Source organism: Amblyomma mixtum, chromosome 3 (genome assembly GCF_055824585.1).
Source record: "Amblyomma mixtum isolate Tamu chromosome 3, ASM5582458v1, whole genome shotgun sequence".
In the NCBI taxonomy this organism is placed as follows: domain Eukaryota; kingdom Metazoa; phylum Arthropoda; class Arachnida; order Ixodida; family Ixodidae; genus Amblyomma; species Amblyomma mixtum.
In genome coordinates, this window is record NC_143014.1 from 416,328,905 (window position 1) to 416,347,298 (window position 18,394).

Sequence of the window (18,394 nt, forward strand, 5' to 3'; positions counted from 1 at the left end):
ACACGTAAAACAAAGGCGATATTTTTAGAGCTAAAAATGTCAAATGGGCTGTACATACAGATTTAGTATTGGGTGGTAATATGATAGAAATAACTAATGTCGTAAAAACACTTGGCGTTCACTTCAATGAATTTATGTTATAGGACTACCACATAGAGCAAATGGAGAGTAAGCTAGCTCGCGTTGTCGGCATACTCAGAAGGTTAAAGTGCATGATACCTACTAGGACAAAACTTGTTATGTATCATGCCCGCTTTGACTCTCATGTTAAATATTGTCATTTGGTTCGGGTACAACGACGCAAACTAATATTCAGAAGGTTTTAACATTACAAAAATATGCAGTCAGAGTTATTGCGGGTGCTACATACTTAGCACATACGAGTGCTCTATTTGCGAAATACCGCATTATGGATGCAAGGGTTATTCATCAGTACCGTGTAATTCAGCAGTACAAATCTCAGGTACATAGTGACGCCACATTTTTTGCTCACCTTGCGAATCTACAGGGAAAATACCGCAGTTCACAACACACGACACTACGAATATTGGTATGTATCTTGTCCACGCACAAATTACGGTTTTCAAACTCTCAGGTATGTGTTACCGTCTTTCTTCAATAGAAACACTTTCACTAATCTATCCATTCTTTCCGTTTCATATAACGCTGTCAGAAATATGTTCTTACAAAAGAACGAATGATATCCAACTCTATAATAAACAAAGTATCCATGTGCTGTCATTAAACTATCATTTGTGTGGATGTAACAGTACAGAGACTATTCTGGTGATCTGTTATGAAGATATTGTACATATTTGTTATTTCATGCATTCTCTTGTTATTGTTTTACTGCTGTCTGTCATCGCTGTGCCAAGCCGCTACGGGAGATGGGAGCTTTGTCAAGCCGCGTGCGCGGCTTTTTTTCCTTTCTCCTCAGCCATTGTACATGACTGAAATAAATGCACTGAACTGAACTGAACTGAAATGTTTCCTCAAGCAGATTTCGACAAGCGAGAGGTGTGCTCCAAGGTGCGGTCCTGTCCCCTCTACTTTTAAACATCTTACTAAGGAGTATTCCCTGCAGTTATAAGGTTTCAACCTATGTATATGCAGTTGACATCGCGTTTTTTGCCTCCGAGCGTGACATATACTCTCTGTACTAGTCTTTACAGTCTTACCTCAATGTCCTAGACCAATGTTTAGGGAACATTAACCTGTCCCTTAATGTCACTAAATGTGCTTTATTGGTTATTCCGCTCCCTTATCTAGTTAATATCTCCTTTGTTTAGCGGCGCCATGTAATTTGTCAAGTGCAAAGTATAAAATACATCGGAGTAATTTATCATCGTTCACTTTCCTGGCGGGCGCATATAGAGCACATTGCGAAAGGAGTCCGAGCAGTCGGTATGCTGCTCAGGCTGAGCAACGTTCGTTCCGGCATGAGAAGGCACTCGCTTCTGGTGGGTTATAGAATGTATTTCCGCCCAGTACTGGAGTTCGGCTGTGGCTTATTCTCTGTGCCGCCTGCGTATAAACTTCGCCGCCTTCTTATCTTGGAGCGGGAGGGGTTGCGCCTCTGTCCAGGTCTTCCAAAATTTGTCGCTAATTCCGTTTTGTACCTGGAAGCACGTATATTCCATCCTTGCATTCAAGATTTTGGCTCTGAACAGTCCAAACCTTTGTAAAAATGTGCGATTTGTCGCTTCATGCCCCAAATTTGATATTCCTTCGTAAGCCTAGGCCATTTTTCAACGAAAGTTGGTCTCGTTTCGATACTCCACGGATTTCTGCAATCTCTCCTTAACGACTTAAATGTATGCACTTCGGACATACTTCCGGTGTGCACCAATTCTACGTCTATTCAGATTGTCTTTTATGACATGTTTCCAAAACATGCAAAATTAATTCCTTTCCATTTGCTCAGTGGTTTATTACAGGATTACTTGATGCGCTTTAACTCGCATGTACTCATTGTGGCAGACGCCTCACAGTAGGAACAAAAGGCGGGTTGTTGGCATTTTTTCTCTCTTCCTTGACCGATCGTCCTCAGTCCACCTTCTTGATTACATGCGCATTTATTTGGCCGAATTTTTAGCAGTACTTTTGGCCTTGCGCAAATTAAACAGCTCTCAGTCTTCTTTCATAATTACGACGCATTCATTATCCCTGTGTTCATCTATAACCGCGTCTACAGAATCTCAGGCACTCCGCTTACTCAAAACACTTGGTAACACCCCAAGTGTGTTCATCACGTTTAGTTTGGGAGCCTGGACACAGAAGAATTTATTTAAATGAGGTTGCTGATGTCCTTGCGCAGGCATCTCTTCAAGGCCCAGTCGAATATCTCCTTCCACCCTGCGCAAATATTAGTGCGGCCACGATTCGCAGGTACCTTCTCTTGAAAAAATTTGCAGCATCAGCAGTGACCTCCTCTCCCAACTTCCAACAACTTCTCTACCCGTGGCGCTGTAAAAGATGACGATCGCGCAACCTTGAGGTCGCGTCTACGTTGACTCCTCGTGCCTCAATTAAACTTCTACCTTATATATCTGGTCTGCGGTCTCCCCGTTGTGTCCGCTCTGCGCTGAACCCGAAATGATAGATCACTTCTTGTTGACCTTCCGCCGCTTCTCCTCTTTACCGAGGCGCCTGCTAGAGCACCCGTTACGACAGCTCGGTATAAGTCTGTCTGCCAGGGTTGTTTTGTCTTCGTGCTTCCTTTTCTTGGCACAGTAACTGGAATCTGCTCTCCGCCAGTGAAATTTTTCTGACAGACATGAAACGGCTGCCATCCTATACTGTTTCTCACGTTAAAAATTTTCTGCAACCAAAGCTTTCTAAACATGGCACGCTTAGCTCCGTTCCCTCTTTGAGTCACTTATCTCATAATATTTGATTTGTTTTTCTAAATCACAAAATCTGAATTCGTTTTTAGTTATTTACTGATTGTTATTATTATTATTATTACTATTCTTTTTTTATTATTGCCTATGTAATTCTTATTTAATTTTATTTCATTTTTTTACATTTCCAGCACCTGTCAGTTGCCGCCTGTGTCGTGGCCAATCCCCCGCCATAAGTACGCCCCATTTGCTTCTTGAGGACAACAACAACAGCAAAGGAGAGACTCCAAGACAATATGACGAGGGATCTCTACCTCACGTATTTCCTTGGTTTGCGGACATGTACCTTTAGCGGCTCTACGAGGTGGTGGACAAGGTACATTCCCCGCCAAATGACACGTATCCACAAGATACGTGGCAGCACATGGCAGAGATTCAGCAGTTTTCGCAGGAAATGGTGAAAGCACGCACGTGTTGAAATACTGCGGGCAAGATCCTGAGCCTGAATGGCTCAACCTTCACCGTAGTATGCTCACAGATATTGCTTGTCAGCGCAATGTACCCTTGAAGACATTTCAGGACGTTGTTGAGATGCTTTCTGGCGATAACTGTGAGTGGCTGCGAGATCTTTTGCCGAGGTGGCTAAGCTTGTCAAAATTGCTTTGACTATCACGTCATGCACATCTGAGATCGTTTTCATGCCTCTGTCGCGTCAGAACATATCTCAGGTGAATAATAGGACAGGCTCGATTAAATAACATAGCACTTCTCCATGGACACAAAGAGCTCGCCCACAAAACAAATTCCAGTGACACCACAGACGACCTTATTGAGAGGTCTACTGTGCGAAGAAACACATTCTGGATTGTGCGGTAGCCTATGTATAATGTGAAGAACAGTGAAAATCATCTTAGTAAAATACACCAGCTTTCTTCAAGCTGCCACTGCGAATGAGCTCAAATTGTCCCTCCCATAAAATCGTCCCTCAATTCCCTGTGTTGCTGCTTTGTCATTACAACTTCTGCTCTTTGATTCCTGTTTGGGTCTTCGTTTATATGTTGAAAGATGCATGAACAGTTCATATTCCTTCTTTAAACTGTAAATTTTTAGCTTGTTTTGAGAATATTTGTATGGTCGATTGTTTCTTAGACACGAAAAGTTTAAAATATGTTTATATTTAAATTGTAATGCTGTCCAATGTTGTGTCCTTGCAAGGTGCTTTCCTCTATCCAGAATAAAACCGTGTTTTTAGAAGACTGGATTTGTCCCCAGTCGGGCGACCAAGGCTTGCGAAACCGTTCTTTAGAAGGCGGGGTCACTAGTATATAGCTTCTAGAGGAGGGCTCCAGAGTAATGCGCGCGCGTAATTTCTACCGCCTGGCTTCTTCAACATGGACTCACATGAATAGCACACGGCCACTCTGCATTTCCACTCCGACTCGAGCGAAATGCGGCCGCGGGATTCCATAGCGCGATCTTGATATAAGCTACCGAATGTCAAAGTGTGTGAGCCGCTGCGGCGGGCAAAAAAAGAGGGGCAGCAGTCATTAGGGCACGGTTCATGTTTAAATCTTACACCACCTTCAGCACTAAACATTTTTTTGTTTCCCACACACAGTAACATTCATCCTCTCTTGTACAGTGGTAGGCATGCAGGTTCGCCTATCTAAACATCACGGTAAAAAACTCATTTTCACGCTAGTAGAGAACCATGGGAGCACGTTGACGCAGCTCTGTTCCCGCACGTAGCGGCCGCGCATCTTCACGCGCGGTGAATGCGGGTGCAATACCCTCAGCAGTCTCCTGGTAAAATCTATGCCGGAAGAAATTGAATGATGTGGCAGCATTAAAATAACAGGAACTTGGAACGTGTGACCGCGTGCACCCTGGATATGGTTCCAGAGGCATCGATATGACATGCAACGCAGAAGCGAAGTAATGCGAGAAGAAAACGCCGTTTCGACGAGGCCATTTAATGCAATAAACCATTGTAAGTGAAGCCGCGCATCGTGGTAATGAGTCAAAGCAGCATCGCGTTTGGACTCGAAGTCGACGAGAAAGATAGCCGCACGAGCACTCCCGGACGAGAACCGTTTGAACACCAAATAGACGTCTGCCAACTTGTTCTTGACATCAAAAAGCCGGAAACCCACGTACCCTACGAAAAATTTTCTGCGTTCTCTGCAACAGCGCAAACTAGTTATGTCAATGAGAGTGACAATAGCCAAGTACCTTTTGGGTGTGTAGCTCTCGTCGCGATAGTAGTCGACGTAGATATAGATCGCCTGTATTGCCGTTTTGCGTTCAAACTGAATATTGACTTCGTGTGGTAGGACCCCGTCTGATTGCCAGTATGTATCACGGCAGTTGTCTCGCAGCTGATCGACGCCGAATCCTGCGAAAAAGTGCGTTGACAAGAGACATCAGAATCCCCGTTCTTGACGGTCGGGAGTTGCCTCATAGCTTACCAGGCTTGCAGGACGACAGCGACCACACAGCCACGGCTCCCACTTCACGAACATTGCCCGGCATCTCCAAATTTGAGAGGTCTAGAGCAGAGGAAGCGTTCATGGTCCTAATAAGACGAGAGTGGAGGAAGGAAATGATTAACCAGGAGGAAGTTCCTACTATCCCCAGCGTCCTCCTTAAACGCCGGCACTATAGTCAGGATCACACGTATGAGTAGATTTACTTTACTTACGGTTCGTAAGCCCTTGCTTTCAGGGCGGCTACCGTTACAGTGAACAGAAGCAAACGGGTTGCGCTCGGCCACAGTGCGAAAATACATGACACACAACTCAAACCAGGCCACAACGATAGCGCGCAAAAAGGGCAACGCGGCCTATTCACGGCCACACAATATTCAGCCTAGTAAGCGATGGGACAAGAAGATGATGAGTGTGGATGAATCGTGTTCGCTTCTGCGGCTCTTCCCGGCACAGGACACTTTATTTTGGAACGGTACTTCTTAATCCTTGCGCAACACATGCCCTTCAACGCTAGCATTTTTTTCAACCGTTACCACAAACACCACTGAACGCACAATTTATTTAGAACATAAAAACGCCGTAAATTCAGCGAATAAATCCTAATTTTACAGGAAACAGTATTTGGTAACAATGGGCCATGGTCGATAGAGTCGTGCATTACTCTGGTGGCCAATCACAATAGTAAACGAAAACAGTTCTTTTTATGTTTGCCTATATCAAACAAACAAGAGGCATCAATATTCTAGAGCTGATAATTTCATCTGGTGGTGCGCCTTTTGTTCAGCTTTAAAGAACCTTCAACAGTCCACTGCCTTTACTCATGACGAATTTCCGTGTGGCGGTCAGTAGAGATCTTAATTTGTATCCAAATGCGGCCACACCCTACTGAAAAATCCGGTATGAATTTTAAACCGGAACCGCATACCGGGTTATTGTACAGGATTTGCGATACCGGATTACCGGAATATCCTGTATAAAACAGGACAGTCCTGTATAATACAGGACTCTCCTGTTTTGTACAGGATACTCAGGTAATCCGGTATCGCAAATCCTGTACAATAACCCGGTATGCGGTTCCGTTTTAAAATTCATACCGGCATACAGGACAGTCCTGTATTCTACAGGCTAGGCCCGTATTATACAGGAGGGCCCTGTATCACACGACAAAGGCAGGAATAAAATGCTTCAAATATATCCCACTTGGACTAAATCTGCCCAAAAACTGGGGCCATAAGTGTACATGCCAAATGCTGCAATATACAGAGCCTCAGAAACTGGTAATCTGCGATTATCAGCGACTCGTATTGCAGTCGATGTGCAATTGTGTTATTTGCTCCCAGCTTTTACCAAGTATTGGTAGCTTGGTGAGTATTATAATGCATCAAGAACTCCAAAAGATGTTTTCTTTTTTTTCGCATGTCTTGAACCAGCTCACTGAGGTAATAATTTAACTCTTTGCGACGATCTACCGGCGCTGGGGTCTCTACAGGGTGCTGGCCAATGAAGTAGTCAAAAGCACCTGCTGAAAAGTAAATAAGATTGGTAGTACATAATGCCCCCAGCTTATCATTTAATTGGGCACTGACACACAACATAATGCATTGAGAACTGTGACATGCAACTTACGGCCATTATTACTTTATTCATTGCGCAAATGCATAGAATCGCTTCAATTACCTAAATATATTGAGCATTCTTTAGCCAAAACACTACGCACACTAAATATAGTCGAAACGTTGAATCAAGATGCAAGAATATATCTCGTTAGCGTATGTATGCTCTCTGCAAAATTCGATGATATTCATAGGCATATTTATTTAACCATGACATGAACGCCCGCCCTGAACTTGAAAATTTGTATCTTTCAACCACACAAGAACACTGCCTGGTACATAAGAGAAAAAGATATATTTACAGATACCAGCAGTCTAGGGCAAACATCGCGTCCCATGAATTTTAGAACCGCACCTTGTCCATATTTTAGCACCGTGATAAATTATTAGACTTCAACGATTGCTTCGATGCGCAGACACAACGTACAGTACCTTAGAATCTCGCACAGTCCGTATGTCGACGTCGTTGCGGCGAACAGCACGCTCCCACGTAATCCTACGTGAGTCTTTTGGGAACGAAAACACGAGCACTTTTGGTCCGTTGTCATAGTTTACTCTACAGTTGGGCACGCAGCAGCGACCCATTGCTTCAACAGCAGGTCACGACACGCAAAGATTTAGGTATCACGATGACAAGCAATTTCCTAGCCAGCACTCACGAACGCAACAGCAATAAAACGCAGCAGCGCACGCTGACATGTCCGGCTACACGACTACGGAAGGGTGCAGAACTGGTTGAGGGAAGAAAGGAGACGTCTCAGTGTCGGAGGAATGCGGAGGGGTCAACGGCCAAAGTGGCTGACGTCAGAGCGGGGGGAAAGGAAAGCGCGCAGGCCTTGAGAATTCTCAGACCCAGGAAAAGCAGAGAAGGCAGTGATGAGAGAAAAAAAAAGCTTTAAAAAAAATTGCGAAGAGACGGGTTACTCGTGTAAGGTTTCTACAGGTGGTTTTTGTTTTTATTTTGTTCTCTCGAGCGCTGTATCTTTTAGCTAGCACGAAGCGTCGCCCTTAAGGGAACACCCAAGCTGCCGGCTCCGTTGAATTAACCTTTTCTTCGTCGATAGAAATGTTCTCGGCGATTTGTGATTAGTATGTCTTCCTGATGGAGTGAAGGGTGGGGCCACTCGCGATGGCGCTTGGACAAGTTGCGTTATTAATGGACTATCACTTGATGAAGAAGAAGTGCAAAGAATTCCTGCACGAAAACCAACAATTTTATTTTTTCACCGATGCGTCGCTACAGACTGCCGCTAGCGAACATTAAGAAAGCTGCTGCAATGAACGCGACAGTAACAAACCTTTTGGAGCCTCTGGCGCAGTCACCGGAGGCTCGCCATGTTTATCAGCCAGTCGTGAAGTTCTGCACTGTGAAACCCAGAGTAATCTGCGCAGGACTTACGAAGACTGCTGGCGGATGTATACTAGCCGTTTGCCCGCACACAGCAGCCCTGGATTTGTCAGGGTGCTGCACGGGAAGCCAATATGGCGGTTGCGCTCCATTCACCTTCATGCAGCCCCCGCCTTTCATATACAAACTGCATGTTTTGCCACGCTTAGCCCTTTTCTTTTCCTAACCCTTTCAACAAAACCGTGTATGTGTTGATTATCGCACTTATGCGCACGCTTACCCCCCCCCCCCCCCCCCTTCCCCTTAAAAATATCTGCTGGCGTACAACAGTCAATCTGCAGACCAAGCACCAAAACCGCAGCACATATCGCTCTGAATACAGGCTGGTATGTCCGGTTTGAGCTCCGTACCGGACTAGTCTGTCCGGTTTGAGCTCCGTACCGGACTGGTCTGTCCGGTTTGAGCTTCGAACCGGGAATGGACTGTCCGGTATGAGCTCCGTACCGGAGCGGTCTGTCCGGTTTGGGATCAATACCGGACCGGTATGAACCGGTATAGCGATCAAACCGGACGGGTCTCGCCGGTATGAGAGTGATACCGGACCGGTATGAAACCGATATGTTCCGGTAAAATCCGGTTTGCCGCGATACCGGATTTTTCAATAGGGCATCGTGAGAACCGCTATTCACGTCGGAGTGCTTTATCCTGATATTTCGCCAAAGAGACTCAAAGCAGAACAGAAAGCATGAATACACCTTCACGCTCTGAGGGGTGATGACTCATAATTGCGTGGTAATGAAAATGCAGCACTAACTGCCTATGCGTCAGAAGTTCATGCAGAAGTTCAGAGTGCGCCTGTGCAAATGACTACCATCGTGCCACACCCACAAGACGTTTTTTTTTTGCCGCTAGCTAGCCTTTCAGCCTGACACCGCAGCGAACTTCGGAAAGCACATTTTGGTGAAATTGTCATACTTGTTGAACATCAAGCCGTCAAAAAATTTTGTTCTGGTGTTAACAATAGTCCGAGAGCTAGAGTAATAATGTTTCTGGAAAGGACTCTTTAAATATTCCTGTTTCAAGCGCGAAGTAATTTTGCCAGAGCGCTAATTCAATAAGTTTGCACTGCTAGGGTTCAGACTGTTCTCAAATGAATTAAGGTGTCGTTCGGTATAAACGTGGTGGCGCAAACATTATGCGTTTTAAAAAAGTTACAACTCCGTAGATTCCTTTCACTACCACCATCATCAGCTTAACTACGTGCGCTGAAGGGACTCTCCCATAGCCTTCCATTAACCACCTGCTATGCCAACTACGGCCATCTTACCGCGCGGACTTCCTAATCTCAACACCCAACCTCGCACTCCACAGCCCCTCGCCACGCCTGCCCTCTCTTCGATTCCACTCCGTCATTCAAGGACCATCGGTTACCTTGCCTTCGCAACGCATGGCCTGACTTGCCCATTTCTTCTTTTTTCGATATCGACTAGGATATCACTAACTAGCGTTAGTTCCCTAACCCACTTTGTACTTTTCCTTTTTAACCTTACAAGCACGAGTTCCCCTTCGAATGCGCCGGCGGCGGTCAAGGGTAGACGCAAGCAACTGGGCCAGCCGCACATTCCGGCGAACGTCGCTGCGACTCGGGTTTACTCGAGAGCGGATGTTGCGGTGCGCGCCTTCCAGTTCGTCTGGGCCGGCAGCGCTTCCCGCGAACCTTGGAGCGTCGGCGGCGTCGGCACGCATGGCTCAAGTGGTTACTCAACTTGACTTCTATCATCTTTCCTGCCATAGTTCGCTGCGCTGTACTCAACTCATTGGTTTGGTTTATATGGGGTTTAACGTCCCAAAGCGGCTCAGTCTACGAGGGACGCCGTAGTGAAGGTTTCCGGAACTTTCGACCAACTGGGGATCTAACGTTCGCTGCCATCGCACAGTAAATGGGCCTCTAGAGTTTCGCCTTCATCGAAATTCGACCGCCAAAGCCGGGATCGAACGCCCGTCGTTCGGGTTAGCAGACGAGCGCAATAACCACTGAGCCATCGCGACAGCTCTCCTCAACTCAATTTGGTCTTTCCATTAGCTTCCAAGTTGTGAGAACAGGTATAACTGCTGCGTACTTTGTTATACAAAACTTTACTTTATGCAAGTGTAAAAAATAGGATGGTGATAGTGATACAGGATTCTACCCTTTTCAACGTGGAGACTCCGAATGAACTATGAAGTTTCCATGGGCTCGTCTAAACTCCACGCATACATGCAAAAAGTTCTGCTCGCCTCTCCACTCAGCTGCAAAGCGTAGTGCACCGCCGAGCCGGAATGAAAGGCGAACGTCGCAGCGCGTAGCTTTCGGCACGAGTATTCGCCATCCAGCCTCCGAGCATAGCCTCGTTGTCGGCCGCTGTATTAGCGCGTCGGCTGCGAGCCGCTTGTCGCCGTCTTAACTAGTTCGTCGGTTCAGCGCACGACGCGTTTTCGAGTGCACAAGGACCCTTGCGCTGTCGATGGGGCCGAGAAACCTTTCTGCTGGTTGCACAAAGCGTGGGTTAATTTACTTTTGCAGGGAAATAACTAAAAAGCGGGAGAATTTTCGCTAGTCTAGTGGGGCTTCCACCTAGCTCCTTAGCGGTCCCCAGTCTGCCCCTCTCAAGGCGTGGAAACATAGCGGCGCTTGGCGAAGCGAGAGTCATCCGTTCCACAACCGATACGCCTTCGGTCGCTGCGTGTAACGCTAACAAAGAAAGAGCGATGCGTAAGGCTCTCTATGCATGTCACTTTGTTCGCGAGGTCAACTACGGCCGTCGTGGAAACGTAATCACTGATGAAGCGGAATATTCAAATATGGGCGCTCTTCAAACAGACGTTCAGGACTGACTGCCACTCCTGTCGTGAAATTTGATTTGCCTGGGTGGCTCCGTGCATGACTCTGACCGTAAACGAAACAGGAACTGCCAGGCATGAATATAGCAGTAATCGTACTCATGATCTCTGGAATGGGAACTGAGCGCGCATCTCACTGGTTGACCGCTGCGTACAATTCGGTGTAGAAAAGAAAATCCTATAGGATACGAAGCCGGTATGTTGTTTGGGTATAGTCCGCTCGAATTTTTATGATAATCTTTGCTGTGTAGAGCATAACATGGTAATTTTGCTGTCATCTCCTTTTCCGATGGGCTGATGTAAGCTTCGAAGCAGAAGTGAAACGGTTCAAATGGCGTTCTTTGCCACAAATTAAGCACTCACAGACCGCGACATAATAGAAGCTTTAAAATACACGCAAAGAACATCGAGCAGAAAAACACAGGACAGACACGCGACGCTCTTTCTGCTCGCTGTCTTTGTGTGTGTTTTAGCACTAGTAATATGTCGCAGTCTGTGAATCAAAAGCATCAAGTAGCCGGACTTTATTCTTAAATAAACCACTTCGCAACCACGAATCGATGATTCTTTTTCGTTTTTTTTGCGCATAAGTTGATCTTATTTGCAGTAACTCGCTGCTGCACATTGCGACCTTTTCGAAACAGAGATCTCATTCCGCGTTTCCCTTTTCTTTTTTTTTGTTACTGGTGCACTAGCGACGGGAAAATTGTCTGTTTGCCACTGTCAGTATTTGCTAAGTTCTGCGATGTTGACAAAAGATGTAAGCTCGTTAACTTTTAGCAATGAAAGGAAATTACCTACTTCCTTAACGTTGACTCTTTCAACCCCACATGTCAACACAACTGAACAGCACTTCCCACGGTGGCTCAGCGGCTTTGTCGTTCGGCTGCTGATCCCAAGGTCACGGGCTCTATCCGTGCCGCGCCGATTGTATTTTGATGGACGCAAAATACAAACACGCCCGTGTACTGTGCGATGTCAGTGCTGTCATGACTCAACTTGCGGCCCGCGTGACTGGCCGGGCGCCAGTCACGCCGGCCAGTGACGACTAGATTTAGGTGTAATCGCATTCTGAGAATCTATTTTCAGTGTTTTTGTTCAATTTTAAGATTTTGCTTCAGTATCCCTTTAAAGAGAGCGCGGCCGAGAGCGACGGACATTCTGGTCGACGACCACCGAACACGCCAGTTGCTACGCAGGGTGCAGGGAGTGAAAGTCCTGGGAGTAGTATTCCTCGCCAGCGGAGAAGTAGCCCGCGAAACATGGACTAACCTCCGCACGAATGCTGAGAAACGCCTCTCGGTGGCGTCAACTTTCCGGCTTTCAATAGCAGAGCGCAGCTATATAGAGAAGTCCACAGTCCTAGCCGCATGTTTTTTTGTCGCCCGCGTCGCAAATCCGCCGCGTACGTTTGCACGCAGGCTAACCACGGCCTGTGGCTCTTTCGTTTGGGCGGGGAAAACCGAACTTGTGTCACGGTTGTTTATGCGCCTTCCCTCCTACATGGGTGGGTTCAGTATACCTTGCATCCGCACCATGTGTAATGTGCTCGCCTTGCGAGGAGTACGAGAACTTGTACGCAATCCTGACTATCCAGGGAGAACACTCCTCGCATACTTTCTGGGTACAGCGCGTAACGTGTTTTTTACACAACACATGGTTGGGCCTGCAGCCGAGCAGCCGCCGGCATTTTTCGTTAACGTGCGTCGCACACTGGCGTCGTTGACTGCCAGCGTGCCCGATCTGGATGCTGATGAAACCCCGCCCTCCAGGATGTGTGAAGCACTAACGGTCGCTGAGCTGACCCGCGAACAACTCCAGAAAACGAGACGGGCACGCTGGCGCCAAGTGACCTCAGCTGCGCTTCCTGCAGATGTCAGGGACTTTGGCTGGCTGCTAGGCTGACGGGTCCTGCCCACAAGAGGCCGCCTTGCGGCGTGGGGCGTGGCGGCCTCCGGCCGATGCCCGCAGTGCGGTGTCCTTGAAACTTCGCAGCACGCAATGTTTGAGTGTGTAGCTGCGCGCACCTTTTGGATATTAGTGTCACGCATGTTTTTCATCCGCCTGGAAGCGCGCACTAGTTCACCCGAAGTGTTTAAAAATATGCTCTTGTGTGTCGGCATGTTTGTTTTGTTTCGTTTGTTTTATGGGGTTTAACGTCCCAAAGCGACTGAGGCTATGAGAGACGCCGTAGTGAAGGGCTCCGGAAATTTCGACCACCTGGGGTTCTTTAACGTGCACGGACATCGCACAGTACACGGGCCTCTAGAATTTCTCCTCCAAAGAAATTCTAGCCGCCGCGGCCGGGATCGAACCCGCGTCTTTTGGGTCAGCAGCCGAGCACCATAACCACTGAGCCACCGCGGCGGCGCATGTTCGTTTTGTGGCGGCAGCGTGGAGTGGCTTCCTTAAATGGGCGTCCGCAAAGAACAATGTTTCCAATGTTGCAGCGCCTCCGCACGCGCCTCTTTGAACAAGCATGCGTGGACAGCTCTGTCAATGAGCGAGGCTGAGTTTTTGCGCAAATGGTCGACATACTTCATCGTCCTGCGCGGTGGTCGAGTGTCGGCTTTCTTACTGCCTTACTGACGTGCGCAGTGCAGCGGCACTGCGCATGTGCTTGAAAGATCAGAACTTTGAGTTCAGCAGTTTTGCTTTGTATTTTTGTATTTTTTGTTGACATTAGAAAAACAAATTTCTCTATCCACGCCACCACCAAGTCATTCTGTTCATTGTAGGCGCAAGTCAGCCCAAACAAAAAGTTTCGTTTGGAAGCCATTCTCTCTGTTTCCCTCTCGCCGGACTGCAGTCAGCACTGCTTGAAAAGATTGCACTTCATCATGCTGATAATATGTTACAGTTGTACTCAGCGAGGCTCTGGCTCCTACACTAGAGTCAGCAGGCAGTTTTTTGTATGTAAAGCGTAAGCCGCGAATGATTCAGTGTTAGTGTCAACGCTTCGACTATAAGCGGCGTTGACGGCAATGAAACGACGCAGTCGGAAATGAACATCCGAATCGTGGGAAAAATACGAAATATTTTGCACTTTTCTCGTAACGACAAATTTTTCTGTTGTTTTGTAGTATTTTGTGTTAACTTTTCTGCAGTAACTACACAAAGCTGTTGTGTAAAAAGTTTTTGGTCCAAAACATTTCAAAAACCTTTCTGTTGGGTTTGCGGACTGGTGACACTCAGAATCTGAGCAAGAAATACCGCAAACCGGTTAAAAGCCCTGTCACCGTGCCGTAAGAAACCACTGGTGTGGTTTTTACAGACTGGAAATTGGTCCAGACCACGCAAAAGCCGTTCTCATAATTTTTCTTTTCCCTCCTTGCACTGCGTCCTAAACAATAGCATCACTGGCCATTAGTACCTGGAGGATAGCGTTCTGCACACGCATGCTAAACGCTCGGCAAAAAATTACAGGATTGCACTTAAGTCTGCTTAAAAGCGGAAATGCGAAAGCCATTCCATTTCCTCTCTTTCACCCTTTATTTTTCTCTTTATTTATATTTTTACTTTCCTTTCTAGTTTTTGTTATTTTTATTTTTATACTTCATTTTTGTTTATTATCACGATTTATTCATATTTATTTTTTTTATTTTGGGGGTCTTCAATTTCATTACTTATATCTTGCTTATCAACTGCTGCTTACTCAACTTTCACAATCTATCTATCACACAACTTGCGATTGACAGTTCGGGCGGAAAACTTCCGTCCACAGGCTTCTGTCTGCAACTTCCGTCCACGTCAATCATGAGCCAAGAAACGCTTACGCCTTAATACACGTGTTGCTGTCCACCGCGAACCACGTGGAAAGGTGGCGATTCATAAAACACGCAATTTGCGGTTGTATTTCAATTTCTAAAACTTGCTCTTCCGTCGCGGGCGGACAGGCGACATTGCGGTCAAGCTGCCATCGCATTTACGAATGGGGTACCGGGTTAATAACACAAGCACACGCGCACACAGGCAAGCACACACTGGCGCACACGCACTCAGGCACACACACACATGCACATGCACACGCGCACAAACACACGCGCACGCACGCACACACACGAACGAACATACGCACACGCGCACGCACACACAGGCGTGCACACACACGCGCACAAAGAAGCGCGGACCTGAGTGCACTTCGGACTTTTCTTTTCTTGCGCGTCGGTGAGTATGAGTTGGGGAAGAAAGAGGAGAAACACCATTTTTAATCGCCAATATCTACGGACATAATACGTCCTGAATTACCGCTGATGTGACGTAGAACGTCATCGAACGGCGAGGGTGGAAGCTGTGTGAGAACCCTCTTAAGCTTCCTATGACGTCAAGGCTGCCAGAACCGAGGCCCTCGCTAAGCAATTAAGCAAACAAGCGAGGGGAGTGAGGGGCTCGTTATCAATATGAGAGAAGCCAACAGCCACAGAAACTAAGGGACATAGGGGATTTTTTTAATTATTTATTTTATTTTGTGGTGTTGTTTAATTTAGAATATTACTGAATATGTTATTGCTTAAAGCTTATTGAATAAAAAAGCAGAAGAAAAAACAACCACATGCCGCCAGTGGGGACCGAACCCACGACCTCCGAAATACGCGTCCGGTGCTCTACCTCTGAGCTACGGCAACGGCCGTCAAATCTTCTGCTTTCGGGGTTGGGTGAGGTCGTGGGTTCGGTTCCTACCGGCGGCATGTGGTTGTTTTTTCTTCTGCTTTTCTAATCAATTAGCTTTAAGCGATAACATATTCAGTAAAATTCGTAATTGATCAACACCACAAAATAAAATAAATAATTTGAAAAATCACCTGTGTCCCCTTGGTTTCTGGAGCTCTTGGCTTCTCTCATATATATATATATATATATATATATATATATATAAATGACCTTATTTGTTAGCAATTAAAATGGCGGGTCTGCGGGGTCATTTCGGCCTGTACTGAGAACTAAAATGTTAATAAACTCAAACTCAAACTCTCCAGCTGGCCGGCAGTTGTAGTCCGTCGGCGACCTCTACACTGTCGTCGTCGCCCTGGACTGCACGCCGGAGTCCGAACTGACGGGAACAGTTTCCCATTGTTCTGAGTAGATCTAACTAGATCTATAGCGGAGGCGGATCCTCCGAACAGTCCCAGATTATGTTGTCCAAAGTGGCAGGCTCGCCGCATAACTGACATAACGCGCTTTTCCTTACCTCAATAACTATCGTTTCATAGTCGCTATAACTGTGCAGATGGGAATAGTTTATTGCCACCATGAAGAATAGCTGCTATTATTAGTTTCACGCGCTCGCAGCTTGCAGGACTGTACGATGCACGGCCTGGACTTTGTGAAGTGGAAGCGGGCTGCAGGGCGAGTTGCGGCGCGGATAGCCGTCGCCTAAGAGCGCCTGCGGAGAGATAGGCTTCCCGCCAAACAACCCACCGAAGGCCGTGCACGCTGGTCTCCGATGCCCACCTGCTGCGGTTCACAGACAGCGAGTATAAGGAACGCCAGCTAGGGCAGCCTGGAGCGCACCGACAACCGTTAGTACCGCTTCGGCGCAGCATACGAGGTGGGTCACAGACTTCGTTGCGCCGACCGCGGCACGGCGCTGCGTTGACGAGTCCAGTATTCTTCGACGCCATGACCGACGGTTTATCGAAATAATTCTTAGCGATTCAAAGGTGGCCCTTTGCCATTTTTCGAGGGGACACATCTGTGCCACAGCCAATAAAACTCCAAAAACGTTACCGAAAGACAGGAGCGAAGAGGACCTATAGTCTGGGCCCCGGCCCATGAGGGCGATCCAGGTAAAGAAGCCGCTCACCGCTGCTCTCGAGGTTTTGTCAGCCGAGTAGGTGAGGAGGCTTCTGACACGGGAGCGCACCGAAGTGAGGCCCTGGGCTCGTATCAAGCCATAACGCAATGCTACAGATAGCTATGAGTGCGCTGGCCTCCTCCGCACGATTCGCTCAGCAGAGAACAGGCTACCACGTGGCGATGGCTGGAGGCGCGGTCGCAGCCGGACCCGTGGACATACTACAACATATTCCTCGATCTGGTAAACCCGTTATGTCAGTTATGCGGCGAGCCTGCCACTTAATCTGGGACCACATCATCAGGGACTGTTCGGAGGATCCGCCTCCGCTATAGATCTAGTTAGATCTCCTCGGAACAATGGGAAGCTGTTCCCGTCAGTTCGGACTCCAGCGTGCAGTCCAGGGCGACGACGACAGTGTAGAGGTCGCCGACAGACTACAACTGCCGGCCAGCTGGAGAGGCCGAATTGACCCAGCAGACCCGCCTTTTTATTTGCTAACAACTATCACGATCACAGAAAAATGATCGTCACCGTGGTTTAACAACGATCTGAAGCGCCTTAATAACAAGAAGAAACGGCTTTTCCGTACAGCCAGACGTGTGAACACTGACTGCTCATGGAAAAAGTACCATGGTGCTGAAAAAACATTCCAATCTCTGGTAAACCAAACTAAACGTTCCTTTTTTTCATCAGTATTACGTTCTATGCTTCTCACTAATCCTAACAAGTTTTGGAAATCCATTAATCCTTCACGCAAGACACCTATTACTTTACATGATCAGGACCATAATCTCATTCCGGAACATGATGTCTGTCGCGTTCTAAATTATTTTTTCTGTTCAGTTTTTACTAACGAACCGGACGGCGAATTACCGCACTTCCCTGTCTTCGATCATCCAGCTATGCCAGACATTTTGTTCGATAGCAATGGTATTAGGAAACTAATTGAATCATTGAAAGTGTCATCGTCATCTGGCATTGATGGCTTGAACTCTAAAGTGCTAAAAAATACTAAAAACGTGGTTAGTGTCATTTTGTGCCATCTTTTTCAACAGTCATTATCATCAGGCGTGCTTCCGCAAGACTGGGAAATCGGTAAGATCGTTCCAGTCCCCAAGAAAGGTTCATCGTTTTCGTGTAAAAACTACCGCCCTATTTCTCTTACGAGCATCTGTTCAAAACTAATGGAACATATTATTTATTCTCACATCGTTAAATTTTTAGTTTCGCTCAAGTTTTTTCATCCTAACCAACACGGCTTTCTAAAAGGACTTTCCTGTGACACCCAACTAGCCCTTTTTGTTAATGATCTTAGCTCTCATCTTGACCTAAACATTCCCGTTGACACGCTCTTCCTTGACTTTGAAAAAGCTTTTGATAAGGTTCCCCACAAAAGATTACTACTAAAACTTTCACGTCTTAAC

At 46.8% G+C, this 18,394-nt stretch overlaps 1 protein-coding gene across 7 annotated transcripts in view; it reads right to left on the minus strand.

The window, feature by feature from the left end:
• The window catches only part of LOC149357754 (anaphase-promoting complex subunit 10-like), a 77,039-nt gene that overhangs the window by 46,975 nt on the left and 11,670 nt on the right, over positions 1-18,394 (minus strand). For 6 of the 7 annotated variants that reach the window (XM_089584897.1, XM_089584899.1, XM_089584902.1 and 3 more), the window contains 2 exons: positions 5,312-5,418; positions 5,076-5,238 (listed from right to left, as the gene is read on the minus strand). In XM_089584897.1, coding sequence (XP_089441023.1) covers positions 5,076-5,238; positions 5,312-5,414 — 266 coding nt within the window. In that variant the 5' untranslated portion in view covers positions 5,415-5,418. The remainder of the gene's footprint in view (positions 1-5,075; positions 5,239-5,311; positions 5,419-18,394) is intronic. The other variant, XM_089584898.1, reaches the window with a different exon arrangement.